Source organism: Lampetra fluviatilis, chromosome 51, assembly GCF_964198595.1.
Source record: "Lampetra fluviatilis chromosome 51, kcLamFluv1.1, whole genome shotgun sequence".
Taxonomy (NCBI): Eukaryota; Metazoa; Chordata; class Hyperoartia; order Petromyzontiformes; family Petromyzontidae; genus Lampetra; species Lampetra fluviatilis.
Window position 1 is genome coordinate 3,798,061 of NC_136325.1, and position 27,884 is coordinate 3,825,944.

Consider the following 27,884-nt stretch of genomic DNA (forward strand, 5'->3'; position numbering starts at 1 on the left):
TAAAAACAACGGGGCAGCTACGCCTCTCTAAATAAAATTAACGCTGGAACACGTTTGCGCGTTCCCAGATGCAGCCGTGCGAACGGGACACACACCACCCTTGCAACGCGTCTCAGAACGGGAGAGGGTTAACGGTATACATCAAAGACGAGCCACGGTGCGATTGTGGCCATGAAACCCAAACTATGGACCACCGTAGTTGCCAGCAGGCCTCGACAATGCCGTTTAGCTCCTGAAAATATTGCCGCAGGCAAGAATTGTATAGACCAGTCATGGTATTGCTACTGTTGTGCTCAAGACAGCGTTCGTATGAAAGTGAGTGCGATCTCCTGACAACTGCACTGATATTCAGTTGTGAGCGATTTTAGAAAAAACGTTACCGGCAGTGCGACCAGCAGTCGAGGCAGTTCTATCACCGTGCTGTATTCCCACTCAGTCTGCTAAGGCAGGGGTCCCCAACACACGGGCCGCAGACCGGTACCGGTCCGTGGCCTGTTAGGAACCGGGCCGCACAGCAGGAGGTGAGCGTTTTGGAAAGGCCACAAGCTCTAGCCCCGAGCCAACATGAGTTAAAAACAAACGTCGCTGGAGAGCTTCTTTGAAAAGGGGGAAAGACCCAATGATGAACCCCCCCCCCCTCCTCCCGGTCCGTGAAAATATTGTCTTCCATGAAACCGGTCCCTGGTGCCAAAAAGGTTGGGGACCGCTGGGAAAACGGCTGAGGACATTTGAGGCATGTGGTTATGATGCTGCTTCCACCGGATTGTTGGAGTATATTTCCCCCTTGGCTAATTAAAATGCTGTACGAAAAGGGTGAGGTGGCCAACCGCTGTCAGATAATGATAGACAGATGCTATACAAACATAGGAGGATTTATTTTACCACCCGAAATAAAACAATGGTTATGTTTACCAGCCCATAGGCTGCCTAGAGTGTTTAGTATAGGCTGGTAAGCAACATGGGTTAATAATGTTTACAGGCTGGAAAGTCTAACCATTATTTTATGATCATGCTGAAACCCATGCCGGTGTTAAATTATGGGAACCTTGTCAATTCAGTGCAGGGAATTGCCGACATGCATTCAGTCTGCCGCAAGGCTATCCCTTGGCGATCAGGCTTGAACATGGATTTATGGCTTTCTTTTGCGGTGGAGCCAATGCACAAGAAGAAGACCAGCGTTTGGTTGTTTGCTTTTTTTCTCTCCAGCAGCATTTTGTTTGAGCAGGGTGAACCCTGCACTTGTTTAGACTTTCTGCTTCCTATCTGGGGGAAACGCCGACTTGTGTTCGGCCAGATGCTGCCTCGGGAAATGAACACGAGAGAGAGAGTAGGGGGTGGGGGAGTGTTCATCGCACAGACGTTCATGCACAGCTGTGTTAGTGGCCCCCATGGGTGGGGACATTATTTTAAGCACATGCCTCGGCAAAAAAAAACAATGGCATAGTATGGCACGGAATTAAGACGCCCAGTCCTTTTTTGGCAATAGAGTCAGAAATGTCGTCCGCTCTGCGTGTGCATCTGTCCACTGCGCGTCTAGATCCGCATCACGCGACACACGCGCAGCAACAAATCCACCGCAACTTTAAAGAGGCTGTAGAAGGCCAAAAATCTGTTTCGTCAGGGGGTTTGAAGAACCCTCACCCTGGCTCTGCACCTCCACGTCGCGACTGGAACTTGCATTGTATTTCACGATGAATGTGCGAGTTAGAAACTCTTTGATTATTATTTCAATATTTTTTTTGTTAGCCCGTCTTAACGTTTCTGTGCTTCGAATGCCACCTGCCTCCACCCACATTAAGGCCTGGTCGGAATCAGAATTACTTATTCATCCTGGAGGAATCCGATGACCTTTGAAGCTTTTTTACACAACATGTCCAGCCCTTAACATGGGGTGGGGGAAATTGACGAGCGGTAGAATCGACAAGCGAAGGAATCGGTCAGTGGACGAATCGACGAGCAGAGGAATGGACGAGTGGAGAGAAATGGGCGAGTGGAGTTTGGTGGGAGCGTCAACCGCACGTCCCTGCGGTGCTACAGGCAAGCAACGTGGCGCTCACCGGCTCGAGAATCGAGACGTGGGTCCATCCACGAGGTGGTTTTAGTCTTGTGGTTGATGAAGTACATCTCTCCCTTCTGGTTCACCGCCTCCTCCCAGCCGTCCGGAAAGGACCCTTTTGGTAATAAAAAAAAAAGGGGGAGCGACGCGAGGGGAGTCCGTCGCGGTTGAATTGCTCGCACGGCGGTTTTGCCCCGCGGAACGGCAGCTGTGCATGACGAGGTATGAAATTGGACGAATTGCCGAGTGAATAATGTGACCAGAGGCAAAACTGGTGAACGGTGTTCATAATCAGTTTAACACGTGGTCGGCTTTCGCCACCGATATTATCCACAATAGGGTTTTTTTGGGGGGGATAATATAAATATGTCGTTAAACGCAGCAGGATTTCACCTGATGATGCTCGTTGTAATTACTGGTGATGCGTCACGGTACTCGAATTGTAAATGGTGTGGGTTTACTCTCCAACACCAAAGCAGCGTGGTGTAGTAGTAACGAATTGGCACGTTCTGTTTACATGACAAACCTTACTAATTGGCTGTCGGGTGGTGGCGGGTTCAACGACACATTTATATATTTACGCGATCTAACACAAAAGCACCTAACTTATGGATGTTCATAATGTTATCGCGGATGTTTGTTTTATCAGTTGGAAGGATAGCAACATCATCATAAGCAACATGATTAAAATGATCACTGATCTCATAATCTATTCTGCAACATCATCAGCATGTGACCACTCATATCCATTACTACCACACCTGTTCTTCACGAATATGACTACTGCATTACGAGAAGCCATCATGATGCATCACCACATCTGTTAGCGATAATGGTTTTGCTACTTCTGCATATACCCACAATGGCAATGATGGTACAGCTGTTACTGCTGCTGCGGATGATGACATTGCTGTTGATTGATGATTATGATGACTACAGTGGTCGTGATGCTGCCGTTGTTGCTGCTGATCATAATGACGAGGATGAACACAACTCATACTGACAACAATGATTGACAATGGACAGATTTACAAAGAACTTGAGCCACAATATACAATATATCGCGATGGGGAGCCTTATCACTCACTCTAAGGTAAGACCCACTGAGCGAAAACTCTTGTTCATAAGCGACCTGGCCACAAATAATAGCTCGAGTGGCTTATCACGTGGTAATGTATAGCAGCCAAATACTCTAAACGCGTGATGTTGATTCTTAATGTGGAGGAAAAAACTGAAGCACCACGAGAAATATCCACGCGACCATGGGGAGAGAGAGAGACACAGCAAACTCCCAATATACAGCAGGCATCGTCAGGGTCGGGATCGAACCCATGGCCTCCTGTATACCAGGCGAGGTAGTTAACATCTCTTATCCCCCGTGGCACCGCCCTATGACGGACGATGACAGATTTACAACAACAACAAGAACAACAAAAATCCCACCCACAATATACCCCGCCTCACTTGCGCTCTCTAAACCGATCCCCAAATCCTCGCCAGGCGAGATATTCTTAACGGGCAGCGCAGGCAACGAGGGAGCGGGGTGCGGGGGGGTTAGTCACCCAGGACGTGGACGCCGTGCCGGGTCGGGCCGCTGGTCACGGTGGTGCGCGACGGCGGAGAGATCAGACTTGCGTGGCTCATCGTCTTCCGCGGGTCCTGCCACGTGGTCGTCTGATTGTTGTGGCTGCAAGCGCAGAACGGAAGGCAGATTTGTGTCAGGCGCCCGAGCGTTAGGCTGAGTTCTCGCGAATACCACGTCCGGTATGCCGTGGCTGGATCTCCCATGGAATATAACCGGGAAGATGGCTCAACGGGATCATCTGTGTAGTAAATAGACGATTGCTTGCATGGCGATCGAAACGTTGTGATCTATTATTTTTCTACCTACATGACTTTACCGAAAGAACCAAAGAGTATGGGTTCCTGCGGTCACGAAAGCTTAGAATCAAGATTGAAATTAAACAAACTTAAAACGTACATTGGTTGGTGAAGGTTTGGGTGGAGCCAGTGCAGATATCGCTGATGTCCGAATTAGCCGGGAATCAAACTCAGATTGCCGGGTTCATCGTTTAGTGCGCTAACTGCTGCATCACTGCTCCAACCCAATCAGTCAGATTCGTTTCTTCTGTGGCCGTCTGGAACGTTCTTCCGATTTTAGGAAGCCACCGGGAGCTATGCACTTTGAAATAATTTAGATTGAAAGCTAATTTCTTCATAACTGCTTTTTGTGTTTCGTTCGTTGTCCACCCTCCGATTACCACATTTGGCTACGTACGGAATGAAAAAAGTTCAACATACATACACGTGCCTACTGCCGCTGCCAGTATAAAAGTCATTTGTAACATCTTCAATGGGAAGTAAAGCCCTGACTGGATAGGTTTCCGCGGCGGTGCCGTAAGTATCTCTGACGTGCTTTCGGGTTGTCCCACGTGTCCGACGTTTCGAACCAAAGCTCCCAGCGCGTGGGGCGAAATGTGCAGCCTCACACACGGAGAGCTGTACGAATCAAGAACCGTTTCATATTCTTAGGTTTTTCAGTAAAGTCACGTAGGTAAAACATCAAAATTAATAAAAATAAAATAAAAAATGACGACGTTTCAGAGGCAACACAAGTCTCACGTCGTGATTTTTTATTTTATTTTATTTTTATTAATTTTGATGTTTTACCTACGTGACTTTACCGAAAAAACCTAAGAATATGAATCCTTGCAGTCACGAAAGCTTCAAATCTAGAATTAAGAATCGTTTCCTATGGCCACATGGCAACCCAGCCGGCTGGCAGTCTCCCGGTATGACGTGATGGCCGGGATCCACAAACCCTGCCCTGAATGCGGCGGTTCAGAGCTGGGACAATTCGTCGCATATTCGACTGGCAATGTTTTTGCGCAGTTTTTGTGGCCCTCAAATTCGGACTCCTGGAAGTCACGTCTGGCGTAGCGCGGTTATTGATGCCGATGGCGTGACCATGGCCAGCAGTCAAATGGAATATGAACAGTGCCGGATTATCCTAGCAACAAAAGTAGCTACATATGCTACTGGCCCCGCACTTTCAAGGGCCCCGCACTAAATGCTTTCAAGCTATCAATTCCGTTAAATTTCGATTTAAATCTTTCGTGACTGCAGGGATTCATCTTCTTGGTTCTTTCGGTAAAGTCACGTAGAAGGGAAATAATAAAATAATAACAATAAAACAGTGATTCTGCACTATAGTACTACACCGCCTTCAACTTTTATGAACGACTGGGTGTTTAAGGTTAGCAATTTGTCGTATCATCTGGCTTAATAGCAAATAAAAAAATACAATTACTTTACTGTGCAAGTAAAAAATGTATGTGTTTTAATATTTACTGTACGTGTTTTTATTTTATTTAGGGCCCCTTTATAGCATATGCTACAGGCCCCACACTAGCTTAATCCAGTACTGAATATGACTCACGGTAAATCATCCAAAAAGCCAACATTATTCCAGGCAAATGATTTATTTTCATCGCTTTGGCTCTGACACAAAGCAGCCTGTGCTTGTGTGCGTCAACACACCTCCACTAGGCAAGTAAGAACACCAAGACATGCCTGTCCATTGAGTCACAGTGCAGTTGATAGATTCAGATCCACTACTTTCCTGGCTTGTATCAAACTCAGCAGAAATTTGCACACAAGGGATTTTTGTTCAGACTTGAATACATCAAAGCATAATTACTGTTCACAGAAATTTTAATTGGTATATATGTACATTTTAAAAATGTCATTATGATTTATTTTTTTGGGTTAGGCCACGTAATGACACTGGCCGCATTTGTGTCCTCAGGTCCTCCACCACCTAGCATGAACAAACAAAATGATAACTTTAAGTTTAGAAGCATTTAACCGGGGGAAATTATTATGATTACAACTCACTGGCAAGTTGAAGAACTATTCCCAAATAATTTAGCAATCGGATACGTGATGCTTCACGTGAAACTACAACGATCACCTTAACGATTATCCAGAAAGTGAGAATACGAATCCTATGAAGTCAGAAATGAAATGTACCATGAAATACATACGGCCCATTTGTCCATGTACCTTGCTCACTGCTCTGTGAACCCCTGCAACCTGAGTTTGATTTCCAGTCATGACCGGTCAGCGTGGGTTGGCGAACGGTGGGTATCCAGCACCGGTGCAGATGTCACTCGCCACTGATGTTCGTCGTACTCAGGAATCGAACTAAAGTCAGCGGGTTCACAGTGCGGTAACATGGTCTGTTGTATGTATAATACGAGGGCGCGGCGGTGGCGAGATGGTAACTACCTCGCCTGGTATACAGGAGGTCGTGGGTTCGATCCCGACACTGACGCCTGCGGCTATGTATGGAGTTTGCGTGTTCTCCCCGTGGTTGTGTGGATTTTTCTCCGGTTCTTCTGATTTTTCCCTCCGCATTTAGAATCAACGTGCACTTCGAGTATTTAGTTGTTATACATTTACACGTGACAAGCCACTTCGTTGAGTTATCAATTATGACCAGGTCGCTTCTGGTAAAGAGTTACATAGCTAAGTGGGCCCTTACCTGGTAAAAAAATATATTATATTTTAACACACGTGAACGTGTCTATGTACAAGCGTGCACATGCAAAGTGCTGATTTAATACAAGGACGATCTTAACTTACAACCAAGAATCGTAGTGAAATTATTTTTTTTAAAAGCTAAATTGTGTGTACACTGAGCACTAGACCACACAGGAAGATAATAAAAATCATAATAAAGCACCTTTATGCAGTATTTAACTCCCATGAACTACAGATTTGGAAGATAGAAGAGCTTCCAAGAATCTACACTATGGGAACCTCATTTGCCAGTAAAAATATGATAATTGTTTTTTTACCCTTCTATCTGGCAACAAAACGGTGTCAGTTTTGTTGCCAAATAGAAGGGTAAAAAAACAATTATCAGCTTCCAAGAACGTTTGTGATGGGTGCCGCCTATAGCTGTGCAGTTGGTGGGGAATGGGTGAAGAGATTGGGATTTGGATTCTTGATGAGTTGTTTTGAACGGAGGGGTGTCTCAATAGTGCTGCACATGCGATAAGTGACTCATATCACTTCTCAAACTTTACGAAAGTGTGTCAGCTGTTTATGTGGGAACATGGTGACCCAGAATCTGGTCTTATATTTTAAAATGATTCTGGCAGTAGGGGGGCGATGACTGATACATGTTGATCCCAATTGAGTAACTTGCGGGTATTTTTTTTTTGGCGCGGCAAATTTTGGACCATGATCCCTGCACACGATGGCCGACCCATCTCGAATGATGTCAGGGGATCTTTAATGCCCCCTGTGAAGCAGACGGTGCACGTATTTTACAGTTGATGCAACACAGACCGCAGTACTAACCAGGGTGGCCTGCAGGATTAGAACCGCGAACCACTGCAACAAGCGTGGAATGTGCTACTGCTTTGTCACGTCATCACCCCAAGGCGGCTGGACCGTGAACTGATGTATGAACAGGTCCTGGGACTCTCCTAGGTAAGCTCAGCCTTGAATGAGTTCCTGGTGTGCTGCGTAGGCCATGGTTGCACATTGGGGGAATTCGTTCAGGGCAATGGCAAGAGTCGTAAGTGATGTGAGATTGCACTACTAACAGCTGCTGGAAAGGCATATCACCCTGCCATAGTGCCCTCTAAAGTGCAACTATTTTTAGTTGAGCCGAAAAGCCACACTGTGTAGCCTGAAGCTCGCGAGAAAACATATTCACATTTCAGACCTACAGCGCAAGATAAACTAAAACTATGAACTACAAACAATTAATTTTATCAGGTAAGGCTCACTGAGCTATAGAGCTAATTTTAAGAAGTGACCTGGCCACAAATGATAGCTCAACAAAGTGGCTAATCACGTGGAAATGTATAGCAGCCAAACACTCTAAACGCACGTTTCTAAATGTGGAGATAAAAAAATCGGAGAACCCGGAAAAAGTCCACGTGACCACGGGGAGAACATGCAAACTCCAAATATACAGACGTCAGAGGGATCGAAACCATGATCTCCTGCATACCAGGCAAGGCAGTTAACATCTCGCCACAAGATGCAAAGATGCCCCGAGCAGGCACGTACATGTAACAGCAAGTGCTGTAGCGATCACCTATCAAGGTCAGCACGGCACGCAAGATGTTGGTGTGACAGGCACGACGCACGGCCACCTCCGTCTATCCAGCGCCAATTTTTTACAGAGCACACCAGGGTTACTCGCTTAAGGCTGAGAAGACCTACGCGAGGCCCGGGACTAGTTCAGATATAATTCGCCACCGATGTTACCCGCAGATTGGAATCGAAGTCAGGTTGTCGAGTTTATAGCGGAGTGCTTTAACCACTACAAAGACAAAGATCCCCCATATAGCATAAACAGGCTTTTGGGGCAAGTGCTGTCCGAGAGCACCTATTAAAGCGGGCGGTGCACATGAGGGACTGGGTGGCAGGTACAATGCCCCTTGTTGTGATGTTTAAACACCACAGCAGGTACTCATTTGAGGCTGAGTCGACCTCGGGAGAGGCCAAGGACCGGGTCAGATAATCGTCACTGGTGTAACCACTGCACCACCGTTTCAACAACAACAATTACAACCACCATTCGCCAAAAAGTGACGGTGATGTTGCCACGGTGCTCGTGCCAGGCTAGGTGCACTTTCAGGCCACGTTAAGTGTTCAACGGTTCGCCGGGAGGCGGTCACGGGACAAATTCAGGTGTCATGGGTTAACCGAATGGGTTTGTAGCATATGTCCGTTGAACTTCTTAAGTACCGTACGTAACCAACCGTGCTGCACACAATGCATACCTGAGCCTCAAGGCAAAAGTCAGTGACAACACGAGAAGTGCCCAGACCTGCTCCTGACCTCCTCCTGCAACTGTCATTATGAACTAAAGCCCACGTCTCTGAGCTTAAACCTCACCACGAGACCCTCAATCAAATGGCACCAGAGCTGCGGCGCGTGTGTGTGTGTCGTAAAAACACTTTTGTGAACACGCGATGGTCATTTTCGTCAGGTTATGGCAGTTTTTGCGGAAAAATCTGCACGCTTAAATTTTGCATGAACAACGTGTGCCGAAAAGGCCTGGCAGTTTTTCAACCCCGTGACTCGTGTGGCACTGTATGACGCAGCGTGTAACAACACAGTGGCCTATAAAATGACACAGCACAACTTCATATACCGTATCCTGGCCAGGGATCAGCTCAGCCCATCATCTCACAAATGGGCTTCATAAAGTGATTGTCACAAAATCACCACCAGAATCATCATCATCATCATCGTCATCTGGGGTCATCGATCTCTCTGGGGTCAGCGAAGTGAGCGATACGCGCTTGCTGCTACGAGGTGATGATCAGCAGTCGAAATCTAATTTGGAAGCGCCGCTATGAAACCCATTTGTCCCGCAGCCCACTACCACTGCCGTATCTCCACTGCGGGAACTACGCAGCGTAAGGAATAGGAGCCGTTGAGAATAGTTGCGGGTTTCAGCTTCAGTGCTTGTGAACAGCATACCGGCACGCTTCAACCAATGGCAAGACTACGAAAGATCGTACGACAATGCAATCCACAACGATCTGTTTTGCACAACACATTGCGACTATTGTTAATTTTAATTCCTCACTAAATATTTCTGCAATAAAAAAAAAAGTTTTAAAATGAAAATCCATTATCCGATTAAATTACTGCCTTCGTCAAATTTTTTCTGGAGCAATTTCACGGAATTCTGGTTATGCGAGGTCGTCATCATCATTGTCGTGGTCCTTTCAATAATTTAGTTATTTCCCGTGGAACTGGCAAATGTGCGTTGTCGGCTGTATTGGCTGTTAATAATTACAGTGGCCAGCGGGCTTGTGGCAGGCTATGCGGAAGGGAACCGCATTTGAAGACCTTTTAGGAGGAATCTGTTTTTTTAACTGAAAGCACAGCAATGCACAATTGGGACGCTAAATATAATGGCAAGGTTGAAGAAAAACTGATAACTCGATGATTGCCATGTCACGATATTTGATATTATATCGTGAAACATTATTGCGGCATCTCTTAGTGAGAACCATCTGGTGAGCCTGTACCACTTGGGAGGGATATGAATAGAGGCTTTTCTAGAAAGAGGAATGTCCACAGCCATAGAAATGTAGATATTTTCAGCGCTGAGCTCGTATGTACGTCTATATGTTGAACTTTCTTTGCCAACCATGCTAATTGGAGGCGCGGGGGAATGCCAACAAACTAAACACAAAAAGCAGGTCCTAAGAAATAAAGTTTTCAATTGAGATTTAAAAGTGCAGAACTCCTAGTGGTTTCGTAATATCGAATTGGAAAGGCGTTCCAGACGGCCGCAGAAGCGCATCTAAAAGCGCACGATGTAGTGACCTTTGTTCGATGGCTAGTCCAGGTCTAAATCACAAAATGCTCACTTCAGTTTGGAGACAAAAACGTTTTCTTTCCGTACTGCATCATACAAATTAAGCCTGAAATTGTTATTGTAAAGTACCATTAACACATTCCTATTCCCCATTTGTCAATCAAGACGGGCAAAAACATGAGAGCAAGCCACCTAATTTTTGTGAATGGCAGAGTCCGCCTTCAGACATTTCAATGATACCTGGCCCCTCTCGGTGACACGTCCCAGTCAGTAATGGGGGTCACCACTCTGCCGTTTATCTGTTATCCTGTGGGCAACGGTGGTGCAGCGATTAGTGCGCGGCGATTCCAACCCGGCCACCCGAGTTCGATTCCCGCTCACGGCCAACACCAGTGACAATAATCTGAACCGGTCTTGGGCCGCCCCTAGGTCGACTCAGCCTCAAGCGAGTACCTGGTGCGGTATGTAAACATCGCCACTGGGGAGACAAAGGCGGTCGGGCGTGGTGCTTGCCACCCACCCCCTCCTGTGCCATGCCGGTCTTCACAGGTGCTGCTCGCTAACAGCACTTGACCCAACAGTCCGTTTTAAGGCTATACGGGGGACCTTTGTCTTTGTTCATCTGTTAACCTCGTGCTCTGCTTTGGTGGATTGCGTTTACTAATCCCACTCGGCTTGTAGCCCGCTTAAACACGCCTCAGCTGCGTAACCCCGTCCCCCGTCTCAGTCGTAGCGAGTGAGCGAACAGACCAACAGCTCTCCCATGTCTGACGTTTCGGCTCCAAGCGCTGGGAGCTTCCCGCAGCAGCTGAATTCTATCGAAGTGTCAAAACAACGTGGCCGGACAAAGTGCGACGCGGCAGTCCGCACAGCAGCGACCGTGAAAACCTACGCGTCCGAACAGAGTACATTTTCCACGTGCTCACGGTCGTGTATAGCATCGCCCTTAACACGTGTCAGCCCCACTTAACTGTGAACGGCCAAAAATAGCGGACGGATGGATGTCCTGTCGTGCCCCTTAAACAACAACTCAGCTGGGCTCAACTAAACTTGGGCAGTTTCCACCAGCCCCCCCTTCTCCGCACTGCCGCATACCCCCCCCCCCGCTGTCGGCACTGCTGATTGCAACACTCGTGCACTGGGTTGGCCTAAACAGGGGGAGACAGGCAGAAAAACACATCGCAGGGTGCGTTCGTCCACTGTATCGCTCGCTCGCCAGTAAGCCACACAAATCCACGATTTAAGATCGAGTTGACCTCAGAGGCCGGGGTGGTGCAGAGGTCATCGAGCTGAGCTGACACCGCTGAAATCCTGGGTTTGAATCCAGGCTCGCCGGTAATTATCCACCCAAGGCAAAAGGTGGACCAATTCACTCACTCGCGCATGCCAACTGGCGAGTCGAGGTTATGACTCTGTGTGTCCTAAACCACCTCGTGTGTGACCTCAAGTCTAGGCCGGTCATGATTTTTCCCTCCACTCTTCAAATAATGTTGACCAGCGCTCATTCGCTGCCCCCCCCCCACCGTAAAGGATTAAGTCCCCCCCAAACTAAATTCTTAGTCAAGTCAAAAAATGCTGACACAATATAGGGGAGGCGACAGCGAGGAGATTCCATAGTAGACGCACGAGGATAACGCCGCTCGTTCTGTTCGGCGTTTCACGGTCGTTTAAAGTTCGTTTAACTTTTGACTGCGTCACACCTCCCCCCCCCGAGGTTCTTCTATGCCCCCCACCCAACCCCCTTAAGCAAGGTCACGCTACTACATTCCCAGCTGTGTCTGTCCAAAGGGACAACTGCTATCCAGCGTGTCCACACAAAGCTTGCCCCGCCTGTATTTTGACCCTGTAAGAATGATGATGGGTTGAGCTGAACCAAGCTAGCATTCGAACTTGTCCCCCTGACATTGCAAGCGAAGTTTTCCACCAAAGTTCCAACCAGCCACACTGGAGCGTGTTGCACATACGTATGTTGTATGTGTGCATGTTGAACTTCTTTAGCACCGTACGTAGCCAACCGTGCTAATCGGAGGTGTTTTTGCTGTATTCTATCTACGACCCAGCTCCCGTGAGCTCTAACTTACCAATGAATAAAAAGCGATCTACTCATCAGAGATGTAACGACACATCCGCATATCGATTGATTGGGTAGACCGCGGTCAATCGGCAGGTCATGTGCGGTGGGGTAAAGCGTGGGTAATCCAAATGCAGCCTTCCATCGTTATTCACGAACTTGCTACCGGCGATGTTGGCTCTCCGCAAATCGCCACAGTGGAGAGATGTTAACTAGCTCGCCTGGTATACATGAGGTCGTAAGTTCGATCCCGACCCTGACAGCCTGTTGTATATTTGGAGTTTGTATGTTCTCCCCGTGGTCGTGTGGATGTTTCACCGGGTTCTCCGGTTTTTCCCTCCACAATTTGGAATAAACGTGCGTTTCAAAAATTTCGCCGCTATAAATTTGCACGCGATAAGCTGCTTCGTTGAGCTATCATTGGTGGCCAGGTCGCTTATGAAAAAGAGCGACGTAGCTCAATGGACCTTACCTGCTAAAATAAAAAAATGGTTTCGTTTTAGTTTCTCTACGTCTATGTAGGAGCAGTAACGACATCACAACAATCATCATCATCAGCGTTATTGTCATCGTCATTGTCATCATTGTCGTTAGCATTATTGTTACTGCATCCTTCTATGGCACATCATTATTTAAGCTAAGTTCATTTTCTTTGGGTCTTTTGGTAAAGTCACGTAGATAGGTTCAAAGAAAATAACAAAATTAAACTACGACGTTTCCATCGCAACACAAGCGTTCTTCATCAGGGAGACGAACGCTTGTGTTGCGACCGAAACGTCATTTATTCAATATTAGTCAATATTTTAAAATTAACTTTTATTTACTTTCCGTTTATTACAACCAATGTTTATGTTGCTGTGTTATTATGATAATGTTCACGTATTTAATAGTTCGCTTACGCGTCCATTTAAGGCAATCCGTTCAAAGGATGGGTGTTTCCGTGTGCCAATAACGATATCCGCGAAATGTGCTCTTCAAGAGCATCTTCCGGAACGCGCTCCTCTCGAGCAGCGAGGGGAATACCGTACGTCTCAGTCAGCGTCGACCAGTAGGGCAAGTGCCATTTTTGGCCAGGCTGCCAAGAGCTTGCTCGAGTGGAGGCCCTTCTACCAGCAGTGGAGTGAGCGAGCAATTGCCGGCAAAAACTACAACTAGGAATAGGTTTTTTACCCTTTTATCTGGCAACAAAACTGACACCTTTTTACAAGGAGTCATGTTTGCATTAACCACGATACTTGCGGTCAAAATACAAACAAAAAGACAACTCTGATAATGTATGCACTGTCCTTTAAAATTGATTGGTCCACACCCGAGACAGCTTTTCTTCGAGCCCAGTCTCACATGGTGTTGGACCAGATGACGCCAAAAGGCGCACAACTAAGGCGAAGGAGATTGGATAAGCACGTCGAAGAGGAACGAAGCGAGAGGGCCCCAAGGCGCCGGCTTCTACTCACTCGCATGTCGAACGCAGCTCGCCTGGTGACAACAGCGGAGCGGCGGATTCCCTTCTGTACTTGGCAAGCAAAGCAAAGCGTTGTGGCAGCGGGAAGCAAATAAATACATACTCTTTGGTTCTTTCGGGAAAGTCACGTAGGTGAAAAACAAATTGCTGTGGTTGTCACACCTGATGACGATTGCTTGTGTTGCAATCGAAACGTTGTGATTTAATTCACTTTTTTTCTCTTTTTTCTTTTTTTTCACCTACGTGACTTTACCGAAAGAACCAAAGAGTATGGATCCTTGCAGTCAAGAAAACTTCAAATCTAAAATAAATGCATATATACAGTGGGAAATAAATGAATAGACGTACGAATAGACGTACGCTAAATTTCGCTGTGGCAACAAACACAACATCCCACAGGACGCTTGCAATTGCTTGCAGTTGCAAGCGGCCTGTGCGCTCGCTGTGATGGCAAGCTTCATGCGTTCGTACTTGAGAGTCGTGGGGAAAGGCAGGTGGGGAGGTATGCTGTGGAGATGAAATACGCATTTTTTTTCTCCTAAAAATTAAACGATGAGCTATTGTTTGTTTTTACCAGGTAAGGCCACTCTGAGCTGTATAGTTATCCTGTTCAGAAGCGACCTGGCCATTACAAATGATTGCTCAATGAAGTGGCTTATCACGTGTGCATTTCTAGCAGCCAAATACTCTAAACGCAACGTCAATTCTAAATGTGGAGGGAAATACCGGAGGACCCGGAGACGAATCCACGGGGAAAGAAAGACACGCAAACTCCCAATATACAGCAGACGTCAGGGTCGGGATCGAACCCACAACCACCTGTAAACCAGGCGAAGCAGTTAACATCTCGCCACCGTGGCACCCACGAAGAGAAGGAGGCATAGTGGAGGAGAAAGTATGACCAGCCTAGACTTGATGGCACACACGAGGTGGTTTTGGGCACAGTCTGAGTCATAACCTCTACTGCCAGTTGCCATGCGAGTGAGTGAATTGGAAGAACCTTCGTGGTGGGTGGATTATTGTTGGTGAGCCTGGGTTCAAACCCAGGATTTCGGCGGTGTCAGCCAGAGGTGTGGACTCGAGTCATGTGACTTGGACTCGAGTCAGACTCGAGTCATGAATTTGATGACTTGCGACTCGACTTGGACTTGCATAACAATGACTTTGTCCCACCTATGAGATGTGGACTCGAGTCATGTGACTTGGACTCGAGTCAGACTCGAGTCATGAATTTGATGACTTGCGACTCGACTTGGACTTGCATAACAATGACTTTGTCCCACCTATGAGATGTGGACTCGAGTCATGTGACTTGGACTCGAGTCAGACTCGAGTCATGAATTTGATGACTTGCGACTCGACTTGGACTTGCATAACAATGACTTTGTCCCACCTATGAGATGTGGACTCGAGTCATGTGACTTGGACTCGAGTCAGACTCGAGTCATGAATTTGATGACTTGCGACTCGACTTGGACTTGCATAACAATGACTTTGTCCCACCTCTGGTGTCAGCTCAGCGCGATGACCTCTGCACCACCCGGCCTCTGAGGTCAACTCAATCTTAAGCAAGTGCCCGGTGCGATGTGTGGACATCATCGCGAGAGCTACATGTCACCTCACCAGGGCTTCATTATACAAGTCGGGGGTCAACATTTCTCCCTGCTCAGTCAAGTGTGGGACGGTGGTTGGTTCATCGTCGCTGGCAGCCTTGAGCCACTGGTGGAAATTCCACACTCCCATGGCAGGTCTCTCAATAAAGACGACCAGTGCAGATTTCCACAAAGCAGTACAATTTTATTGGCTGTCATTGTGTCCGGAATTTGAACTCTTTGCATTTTGGATGAAATGTTGCATCCATAGCACTGTGCCATCCCGTTGGGAGTTTATTTAGAGAGGGCCCAAGACACCGAACAAACACCGAAAATGTTCATAAATCAGTGCTGCAAACCAAACCACCCTGCATTGCACCCACATCTCAACACACCTCGGAAGATAAAAGCAGGTTTCAGGCTGGTAAATAATTGCATAGGGAACTGCCGTAGAAGACCAGGCGCTCTAAGCTGGAGCTGCCAGGTGGTCAGGAGATGGAAGTACAGCGATGGAGTCTTGAATCCATCTGTGCGGTGCTTGAAGTGCTACCCCCTGGTATGTGTGGGTGTGTTCTCTGGTTTCGCCTCTGCTGCCAAACGCTCGTAAAGCCACAAGCGCCCAAACATTCCAACGCAGGGGCATCTAAAAATGGTATTTTGTGGGGCTTTCCCTCTTAAAAGGAATTATGAATTAGTTATCTTTACATTATTTCCCGCTCGTGATTTTCTAAACCCACATCCCACGCTGTTCGATTTATAACGTAGCACGGAGACAGTTGCTATTCCTGAGGCCACTTAGAGACCAAACAGCAGTCCTCCGCAACACATAGGCCCTCCTCCCTTAATCAACAAACATCTGGTAAACATCTATAGCAAAATACAACAACAAAAAACCTCTGAATTCTTTCAGAAATAGCACGAGTCTTCACTCGGACGCTTTCATTTCGTCTCGTCACAGGCAGTTATTGTCGCGCTCAACGATTTCCCTACACTCGAGGGCTATCGCTGAACAAAATTAAAAACCTACTTTGTACATTGCGAACACATTGAACGCTGCGGTAAACCCACGGAAATAAACACTCCAATGACCTCTTCACCCTCGATCGGCAGCGCTTTCCTTCACCGCCTCTCTCCGCTATCATCACTCACTCATCATCTCCTGCACCTGCGATTAGCACAGTTGGCTATGTACGGTGCAAAAGAAGTTCAACGTACAAACAAACAAGATCTCCCGTACAGTATAGGGCAAGTGCTGTTAGCAAGCACCTGTGAAGGCCTGCACAGCACGCGAGAGGGTTGGTGGCTGGCACCACGCCCGCCCGCCTTTGACTCCCGAGTGGTGATGTTTGCACATCAAATGAGCACCATTTGAGGCTGAGTCGACCTAGGGGAGGGCCCAGAACCGGTTCAGATAATCGTCACTGGTGTTCGCCGTGAGCGGAAATCGAACTCGGGCCGCCGGGTTTGTAGCGCAGCGTGCTAACCGCTACACCACCGCTCCCCCACGTACACGTGCACACCCACAACAGCCTCATCAATCAACCTCATACCCTCTCACGCAGGGCCCTCTTCCAACACACCAAAACGCGTATCCAGGTACCATCACAGTCACGTGAAGATAATATCCCGTCAATGGGGCCACGTGCACTTTTTTAGGGTAAGCGCTGTTATTAGTGAGGACCTATTAAGGCCAAGACGTGGGGGTGGTTTGGTATAGCTCCAAGCCTGTTTCCATCCAGTGCTGTGTGCAAACTGCACCAGGTAATAATCCTAAGGCTAAATTGACGTAGGGGAGACAGACGACTGGTTCACATATGAATGGCCGCTGACATTATCCATGGGCAGGAATCTTATGCAGGTCACCAGGTTCACAGAGCAGTGTGCTAACCACTATGAAACCAAAACAACTGTAAAACATTTTTTTTTATTTTACCAGGTAAGGCCCACTGAACTAAGTAGCTCTTATTTTAGAAGCGACCTGGCCACAACTGATAGCTCAACGAAGTGGCTTATCAATGTTGAAATTTATAGCAGCCAAATACTCTTAATGTAGAGGGGGAAAACTGGAGGACCCGGAGAAAAATCCACGCGACCACGGGGAGAACATCCAAACTCCAAATGTACAGGCATCAGGGTCTGGATCAATCCCACGGCCTCCTGTATAGCGGGCGAGGTAGTTAACATCTCACCACCCTGGCGCCCCACTGCTCCCCATACACATCATATATGCTCATAGATATATTTTCCACACACACACAATATACACATTCACGAGAAATGCGAAGTGTCTCCGTATTCAAATGAGCATAGGGTGGTGCTTATCGCCATCAGGAGCACTGAGCCAGTGGTGGAGATTCCGCATTCCTATGATGGGGGCCAGTCTATCACAAGTAGAATCAAAGCTGTCATGCGTGCGCACACAAGGGTAATCACAATTCACAAAAAAGCGGCAATGATGTCACCACGGCGCGTGTGCCAGACTAGGTACATTGTGGGGCAGAAGGTCACGTGGTCATCGAACAAAGACGGTCACCGCATCGCGCGCTTTCAGACGCGCTTCTGCGGCCGTCTGGGATGCTCTTCCTTCCAATATTAGGAAACCATTGGAGCTATGCCACTTTAAAATCACCTGGATTAAATAAACTAATTTCTATAAAACTGATTTTTGTGTTTAGTTTGTTGTCCTTCCCTCGCACCTCTGATTTGCACGGTTGGCTACGTACGGTGCGAAAGAGGTTCAACATACATCCATACGTGTGGCAAACCTCGGTGTTATGGTTAAACTGAATAAGATGACTGGCATGTGCACCACCAACGCTCCTCACTCTGCCTATTTGCTCTATTTTATCTGCCCCGTGCTTTGGTTATCGGTGCGGTGCTCACTGAGTTTCGACCATCCGCCCTCTGTTGTTGCCGGAAAGTGATTGCCACCAACTGCTACAGAGGCCAATGTTGACAGTCCTGCTATGGGCCATCATAAAATACGTTTAACACAGAGGCTTTCGCGACCAATATCATCCATAATACAGTTTTTTTTACGCGATCTACCCCAAAAAAAACTGTCATAAAATTCACATCACGCGTAATGATGACTGCAACGACCCCCACAGAAGAATCAAGTGTGGCTGGCCACGAAATTAACGAATCTCTTTGACCACGCGGCCTGAGATAGTTTTATAACGTTCACTTAGACTGCGGTGCACTGATGAAGACCAGTCGTGAGAACTTGGGTATTTTGTAACGTCCCCGATTTACATCCCCCCCCCCCCCCTTATACGTCGTTTGGCAAATGCGTCGTCACTTTATTGTTCACACCGCCACCCCACGCGCGTCGCCTCAACCCCACACTCACGTCACCCACAGCCTCTCAGCCTTCGCCTCCACCACCTACTAGGGCTGAACGATCAAATCAATTAATCGATTTCAAATCGTTTTGGGTTAGATCGCATTATTTATAAACGTGTCGTAACCCTCCACCACCCGACACGGCCAATCAGCAAAAAAGTGTCGAGTTGACAAAAGACAAAATAGTTCACTACTTTAGCCCACCGGTGTGTTGAAGAGTGAATCCACAACATTTAAAATTTTTGAGTACGACGTTTCACTGGTTATTGCATCCAGCATCATCGGGCAATTCGCCAAAATGGTGAGGCTCCCCTCTGGCTCCCGTTCTTATATAGAGCAGCAGCAGTGTGACGTCATCATTAACCCAAAAAACGTTTATTATGAATAATATCGGTCGCGAAAGACTACGTGTTAAACTGTAAACGTATATACAACGGAGGCCGATCTAATAATAAACTGTGCTCCATTTTACACCAACGTTAAATAACTATGAGTGGACTAAAAGTTAGTCAGCTACACCAAGAGAAGAGCTAAATAAAGACCATAGACTTTGAGCAAAAAACAAAACTGAGAGGAAGATGATGACTCAAATATTACCACTGTTTCAAAATAAAGCAACAATTCCCTGGTGCCGTCAGCATTCGTAGCATCGTGAACCACTAGAGCAACCCTCCCTTGACTGCTTTAGTCATCGAACACCGGATGGAAATCCCACTGTTATTGCCATTGCAAGTTCGTTAAACAATGTACGTGAACAAAAAAAACGTGTTAAATTGCGTAGGAGCCAGAGGACATTCCTGCCACAATCCGAGGTAAACACGAGAATGATTCCAACTCCGAGCCACTAAGCTTTACCCAGACCTGCCCACCATCGTGAAGGTCCCTTTAGTGATTGCGAGAGGAGGTCATTTACACTACGCCTATGAATGCGCACACGTATATGTACGCGAGACAAAGAGCCTCCCTTTACCGTTGCAAAATATAATGTTGAGAAAAGTGCTGTGAGTGAGAGCACCTGTTTAGGCCAGCAAGGCTGTTTAGGCCAGCAAGGCCTAAACATGTGATGATGGTGACCATCATCACATGTACACATCGAGCAGCCTTTCCCATGTACGCCTACAAAGTCCTGATAAAGCCAGCCTTTTAAGGCTGAGTTGACCTCGTCGAAGCCCAGACTGCGTCAATATACGACCATCAACGGATGAAGTCCCACCTCTTGGTAGCAAATGCCAGACTCAACAGTGGAGACTTGGCTTTACAATGCAGCACCAAACACTGAGCAGTTTTTTAAGGCTAAGCTAACCGAAATGAAGCCCTGGCAATATTGCAGCTTACATTTGCAACCGATGTGTAAGGCGATGACATTGATGGCCGGTTATTTAGAATCGCGGCTTAATGTGTGAACCAAAGTAACGTAAAGTAGTGGTAATATGATTCCTATTTAACAAGGCTTTCCCGACCAATATTATCCATAATAGAGGTTTATGGGTTAGATCGCGTAAATATATAAATATGTCGTTAAAACCACCACCACCCGACACAGCCAATTAGTAAGGTTTGTCATGTCAACAAAACGTGCCAATTCATGCAATCGAATTGTAAATGTTGTGGGTTTACTCTCCAACACACCGGTGTGCTGTACTAGTAACGAATTGGTACGTTCTGAGTTACATGACAAACCCTTTACTGATTGCCTGTGTGGGGTGGTGGCGGGTTTAACGACACATTTATAATTACACGATCTAACCCTTGACTTATAGCTTTCGTGACTGCAGGAAATCGTATTCTTTTTTTGTTGTTAATTGTTTTGTTCTACGTGACTTTACCAAAAGAACCAAAGAATACGATCTAACACAACAACCTCTATTATGATACCTGTTGTGTGCACACATATATACCGTGCTTGCTACCTCTCTGTCAATCCACTACTGCATTATTTCCCCCCTAAGCCATGTCAGCCATGGGAGCTGATTGACCATACTTCACCACACTGGTGATCGCCGGTTGACAAAGGAGGGCGGGCCTGGGACCGGTTCAAATATCACTCGCCCACCGATTGCCATAGCCATGGCCGGGAATCAAACTCGGGTCTCTGAGGTCAGAGAGCGACGCAGGAGCTGCTATCCACTTGCCCCAGCATTACAGCTGTGCAGGCCGTGGGTATATTTACGTTGGACCATGGACACGTTGTGTCAAGGTTATGCAGAGGTTCGCTCAGCAGGAAACACTCAACGACGGCAGGAGTGCCATGCAATGTTTTCTCCACGTGTACAGTGGGTCTAAAGTTACAGCACATGCGTGGCACCACGATTCGTTTGTTGGTGTTGGTTTTGTTTCACCGCTGGCTTGTTACCGATTGCAGCGTAAGACAGAGACATTCTAGATTCGTGAAAGCAACGCCTTGTTTGTACGTATGCTGAACTTCTTTCGCGCCAATCGGAGGTGCTGGAGAAAGACAAATAAAATTAACACAAAAAGCAGCTCTAAAGAAGTGACTTTTCAGTCTAGATTTAAAAGTGCATAGCTTCAGTGGCTTCCTAATATCGGAAGGAAGAACGTTCCAGATGGCCGCAGAAGCACATCTGAAAGCGCCACGCGATGCGGCAACCGTCTTTGTTCGATGGCGAGACAAAATTCGCTTCTGCAAGGATGGCCAGAGTTGGCGTGATGATGATTTACGCTCCTTGCTGAGATCATAAAGGTATTGCTGTTCATGTGTGGCGAGCTCTGCATAGATAAGAGAGCAGTGTGAATATTCATACAAAACGTACGCACTGCTGAGGATATTGTGGGTGAGTATTGTGGGTGATTATTGTGAGTACTGTTGGCGAGTATTGTGGGTGAGTATTGAGTATTGTGGGTGATTATTGTGAGTACTGTTGGCGAGTATTGTGGGTGAGTATTGAGTTTTGTGGGTGAGTATTGTGGGTGAGTATCGTGAGTATTGTGGGTGAGTATTGTGGGTGAGTATTGTGAGTATTGTGGGTGAGTTTTGTGGGTGATTATTGTGAGTATTGTGGGTGAGTATTGTGGGTGAGCATTGTGAGTATTGTGGGTGAGTATTGTGAGTATTGTGGGTGAGTATTGTGGGTGAGTATCGTGAGTATTGTGGGTGAGTATCGTGAGTATTGTGGGTGAGTATTGTGAGTATTGTGGGTGAGTATTGTGTTTGAGTATTGTGAGTATTGTGGGTGAGTATTGTGAGTATTGTGGGTGAGTATTGTGAGTATTGTGGGTGAGTTTTGCGGGTGATTATTGTGAGTATTGTGGGTGAGTATTGTGAGCATTGTGAGTTTTGTGAGTATTGTGAGTATTGTGGGTGAGCATTGTGAGTTTTGTGGGTGAGTATTGTGAGTATTGTGGGTGAGTTTTGTGGGTGATTATTGTGAGTATTGTGGGTGAGTATTGTGGGTGAGCATTGTGAGTATTGTGGGTGATTATTGTGAGTATTGTGGGTGAGTATCGTGAGTATTGTGGGTGAGCATTGGTCGAGGTTTCATCCCTGCAATTGTTTGCTCGCACCACGGCTGAAGGGCCTCCACTCGTGGGAGCTCCAGACAGCCCCTCTCTCGAGGCCATTTGGACCACTCCCACACAGGCCAGAAATCCTTCAAGACGCGGGAACACCCACGTTTTACTGCACTGCACATGACATGCCGACCGAACAATCTGTGGTCTACCGATATATACTGGTGGGTGGACAGAGACTTTTGGGGGTGATTTGAAAATCACTTGCCCACTTCTTAAACTGCCACACCAGGAGATTGAATTGAATGGGGGGCGACTTCTGGATTGCAAGTCAAGTGTTCTGACCATTACACCGTGGCAGCATCGCATTGTGCGGTCTAGAAACGGGATACATAGTCCTCGAATAGACGTGGATGAATTATTGGCGTCGCTTTCGTATGCCTGTGCACGGTAGTTATTCATAAACCTGGGTGCGCACAAGGAGACGTGATGCAAAACTAAAAAGGTGCAAATGCAATTTGGATTTTAAAAAAGATGTGAGAATAAGGCTCAGTGCCGGTGAGTCAGTGAGTGCGATGCTCGGTGTGGCGTCAAGCTAGGCACGGCAATTCCCCAGCGCCTATACATGCCTGTGGGATAAGTTGTGATCCAATTAAACGTGAGGACAACCGACTTGTGGACGCTGAGTCATCGGTGAGTTACCTCTTACAGAATGGTCAGTGCATTAATACTAAAGACAAGATAAAAGAGGACTGAGTCACCAGAACCAAACACAGTTCTTTTCTTAAGCCTTGCACTGTGATCTCTCCATTCATGTATTCAGTCATCAGAAGTTAGTCACTAATTGTAGCACTGCAGCATGATTTGCTGAACGTGGCATTTTTAATTTGGCAACGAGGCATCCTGCCACAACGAGACACGTGCGGCTGTCCTAACACCGACCATACATTTAGCCGTTGTCGTTGTTTTCGTGAGAAACCACAGGGACAAGTGTAGCCGTGGTTGGATGACACTTGCAGAAGTTCTAATCCATTATAGTAGCCCACAGCAGCACCAATAACAAGCAGAATTCAAGCAACTAAACCCCCACAATCAGCCACCTTCGTGCCAAGGGCGGCTATTATTACTCTCGCCAACCACACACTGCCATTATCAGTGTATACAGTGTTTATATTTAATTCAATCTTTAGTTAACTGCTACATCCGCCTCAGATTAAGATATATTTAATAAGGGAATCCTGGCAGCGACTGACTGGCGTAGCTTCGGTAAAGTCTTTAAAGGCACATCATCACTCAACAACTTTGTCAGCAACCTTCTAACAAAATAACATCATATTAATAATCCTTCGATTTAAAGCTTTCGTGACTGCAGGGATTCATATTGTTGGTTCTTTCGGTAAAGTCACATAGAAGGGAAATAATACAATAATAAAAATAAAACATAATATAATAACATTCTCACGACGTTTCGGCCACAACACAAGCAACCGTCATCAGGTGAAGAAACAGAGCTGTCGGAAAGACAGCGTCTTAATGATTAATATATAATATTTTATTTTTATTATTTTATTATTTCCCTTCTACGTGACTTTACCGAAAGAACCAAGACTATTAATAATCCTATTCACACACAGGTGATACAGCGGAAACGTTACGCAAAGACCCATGAATTAAGGTGTGTTATGTAACCATCCGATGATTCAAAAAAGTATACCACGGCATGCCAACTTGCACATCTGCGAATCCAGTAATGGTAATTACTGAACACTTTAGGCCATTGCTTGCTCATTATAATATTCCCAGGATGCTCACGTGGTATTGTGGTCGCCACTCTGGACTCGCAACCCAGAGGCTGAGCTGGCTCTGCAGTTGAAACAATAGGCCAGTTTTTTTAAATCTCCCCCCATCTCCCGCCCTTGTGTGCAACCAAGATCATAAAGCGGATTCACCGCACATCACGGGGACTTTTTTTTGCCAGTATCAAAGTATGAAAATAAGAAGAGATTTTACCTTTTCTGGCAATAAAACGGGTGTTAAGATGTTCAACCACCAAATGGAAACCCTTTGCAAGGAATCAAGTCTGCATTAACCACACGTACTTGTGGTGAACATGTAAACAAACACGCTCTGATAATATATGGCATTGTCCTTCAAACTGATTGGCCTACACCAGAAACAAACAGCGTTCTTTACGACCTAATCTCACCAGTGTCAGACCAGAGAATGCCAAAAAGACCCTAAAGACGATTTCACCGCAGCCAAACAACGGCAGGGCACACGTGGTGTCGTGACGTGTCCCCTGCTCATTAGAAGGCATCTGGCCAGTGTTGAAAAGCGAGCCAACAATTCCCCATTGCTTGGGCTCGCCGTAGTTTTGAGCGGAGGGCCTTCCACCAGCAATGGTATGGCCACGTATTTTTTTCAATGGATTGATTGAAATAATTTACCCGGATGAATTCCATTTGCATGGTCATACCACCCTTGCCTTTCATCTCTTACCTGCTCGTTTTGTATCCCCGGGTCTTATAATAAAATCAATCGGATGACCAGACCCACCTAAAAAAAAAACTATTAATTAACAATTAAACGAGGAATTTCTTTAATCAACACGTGTTCTGTGGCTCAGCTGCGGTCGTGCATAATAATTCTGCGATGGCGTACGCAGTTGGATAACATCACTGTGTGTGTGGTGACGGGAGGCGGCGGGGGGGATTGGCATTTTTTTCTCGATCTCAATACAAAAACACAACGGCAGTAACCTGAAGTATAACTCTAGAGGCGGTGTTCCTCAAACTGTGGACCACTCAGCCCCCGACGCAAACATTTCCGCGGCCCACCCGGTGGTCGTGAGGACCACACTCAAGAGAACCGCTGCGCTATCGGTGCGAAGGGTCGACCTGCCTCTGCAAGAGATCCGCACGGCTCCCTTGGCCTGACGAGATGACTCCGGTGGCACGATCGTGTTCAATATTGGGGAAGAAAGGTACAGCAAATAAATGGAAGTCTGATGAGTTTGGTGTGCCCATGATGTGCCCATTATATCGATGCTGAGTGATATGTGACTTGGTTCTAGTTTGGTCAATCAAACCCCCCCCCACCCCCCCAGAATCAGAATATTTATTTGTACTGGAGGAATCCGATGAGCTGTAAAGCTCTTTTTCACAGACGTCCAGTCGGGGCGAGTCAGAACGTTTCAACAACAAACAATACAGAAACACAATAGGAGTGATTTGTATTACTTAAAACCGCTTGTGTTACGATCTAAACGTCGTGGGTTTTTTGCTTTTATTATTTTCTATTTTTTTTATTTCGAATTTAAATTTTATTTTATAATTTTTTTATTTTCATTTTCTATCTACGTGGCTTTACTGAAAGAACCAAGAATACGATGGGAGTGCAAAGTATAGGAAAGGTAAACAAATCACTTTAAAACTATACACGAATAATACTAAAATATATATTTTTTATTTTACCAGCTCATGCCCCACTGAGCCATGTAGCTCTTTTTCAGAAGCGACCTGGTCACAAATTGTATCTCAACGAAGTGACTTATCACGTGGAAATTTAAGGGAAGAAAATAATCTATATATTTTAAACGGACGTGTCTATGGTGCTGGGAGGCCTTAGGCATTGGATTTACAAAGCAAATAAATTATTCAAATTATTAATAACATAATTAGGGTTTTATTTTCATGATTGCATATTCAAATGTAAACAGACACAGTGTGAGTCAGTCTCGATGTGTAATTTTAACATCATATCACATCTCTTTGGCATGTACACGTGTGAGTGTGTGTCCGTATGGCCATGTGCATCTGCCAGTCATCTCAGTCAGTCAACCCACAACAACTGGGTCTGCTCCGCGGCCTCCCGTCAGCGAGCCTTTGCCACTCCACGTGGCCTCAAGGTGCACCGAGCCTATCAGCACTGTGGTGACGGCACCGCCAACGAGTGGCGAATGAAACAGCTGGTGCCGTAGTTGTACTTGTGTATGTGTGTGCGCACATGTATGTAGTGGGGAGCGGTGGTGCAGCGGTTAGCGCGCTGCGCTATTAACCCAGCAACCCGAGTTCGATTCCCGCCAACGGCCAACACCAGTGACGATTATCTGAACCGGTCCCCGGCCTCCCCTAGGTCGACTCAGCCTCAAATGAGTACCTGGTGCGGTGTGTAAACATCACCACTAGGGAGACAAAGGCGGTCGGGCGTGGTGCTGGCTTACCCACCCCCTCGTGTACCGTTGTGGCCTTCATAGGTGCTCGCTAACAGCACTTGCCCCTACAGTCTGTTAAGGCTATACGGGGGATCTTTGTCTTTGTACATCAGGGACGTGCGGCCAGGGGAGGCAGAGCCTCATCTGTCATACTCCAATGAAAATAGCTGTTACGAAAAGTGAATTTATTTTTTTATTTTTTTCCACTGATCTGTGTTATAAAAGTCATTTCTGTATGATTCCAATCATTACAGAGAGACAGTAACGGGCACGCGCTTATTGCCCGCGCTCCATCCAGTGTCTGAGGGGTTGCGCAATCAGAAGGGAGGCTGAGCTCGTCGCTGCCTCCTCGCCTCTCGACTCTCCCTGCATTTGCAGCGGAGCTCGGCAAATTTGGCGATTTTGACGATAAAAATGTTTGGAATCATACGGAAATGACATAACGCAGATCAGTGGAAAAATCATAATTTTGTTATTTTTTTACTTTTCGTAACAGCTATTTTCATTGGAGGATGGCAGGTGAGGCTGTGCCTCCCCTGCCTCCCCTGACCGCACGTCCCTGATGTACAAAGACAAAGGTCCCCCGTATAGCCTTACCAGACTGTAGTGCAGCGGTTAACGCGCTCTGCTACGAACCCACCTCCCCGAGTTCGATTCCCGTTCACGGTCAATACCAGTGACGATTATCTGAACTGGTCCTGGGCCTCCCCTAGGTTGACTCAGCCTCAAGTGACTACCTGGTGCAGTGCGTAAACATCGCCACAGGGGAGATAAAGGTGGCCAGGCATGGTCGAGACCACCCACCCACCCCCTCATGTGCCGCGCCCGGCCTTCAAGGGTGCTCGCTAACAGCACTTTCCCCAAAAGTCTGCTCAGGCTATAGGGGGGAACTTTGTCTTTATTCATGTATATATGGGCAGCGGTGAAGCAGTGGATTGTGCATTTCACTTGTAAGTTCAGTCACTCGGGTACAATTCACAATCACAGATTGCACCAGTATAAAGTGATATCAGAAGCTGCCCTGGACCTTCTTTGGGTCAACTCAGCCTCAAATGAGTCCCTGGTGCTGTGTTGCGCACCAGAGACTCAAACAAGCCGTGGATTGTTGTGGCTATGACACTCTCCCACCTTGTGCCGTTCCAGCCTGAACAAGTAAAAATAAACTATGAACTTTTTTTTTTGGTAATTGTACCCGGTAAGGTCCACTGAACTGTAGAGCTCTTCTTTCGCAGAAGGGACTTGGCCACAAATGATGGCTCAACGAAGTGGCTTATCACGTGGAAATTCAGAGCAGCCTAATACTCTTAAACGC

At 46.7% G+C, this 27,884-nt stretch overlaps 1 protein-coding gene across 2 annotated transcripts in view; it reads right to left on the bottom strand.

Moving 5' to 3' along the window:
- Positions 1–27,884, bottom strand: part of LOC144948869 (transcriptional coactivator YAP1-like) — a 64,224-nt gene that overhangs the window by 31,726 nt on the left and 4,614 nt on the right. Inside the window, exons 2-3 of one of the 2 annotated variants that reach the window (XM_078878565.1) lie at positions 3,619–3,743; positions 2,058–2,171 (exon numbers count right to left, since the gene is read on the bottom strand). In XM_078878565.1, the coding sequence (XP_078734691.1) occupies positions 2,058–2,171; positions 3,619–3,743 (239 nt within the window). The remainder of the gene's footprint in view (positions 1–2,057; positions 2,172–3,618; positions 3,744–27,884) is intronic. The other variant, XM_078878566.1, reaches the window with a different exon arrangement.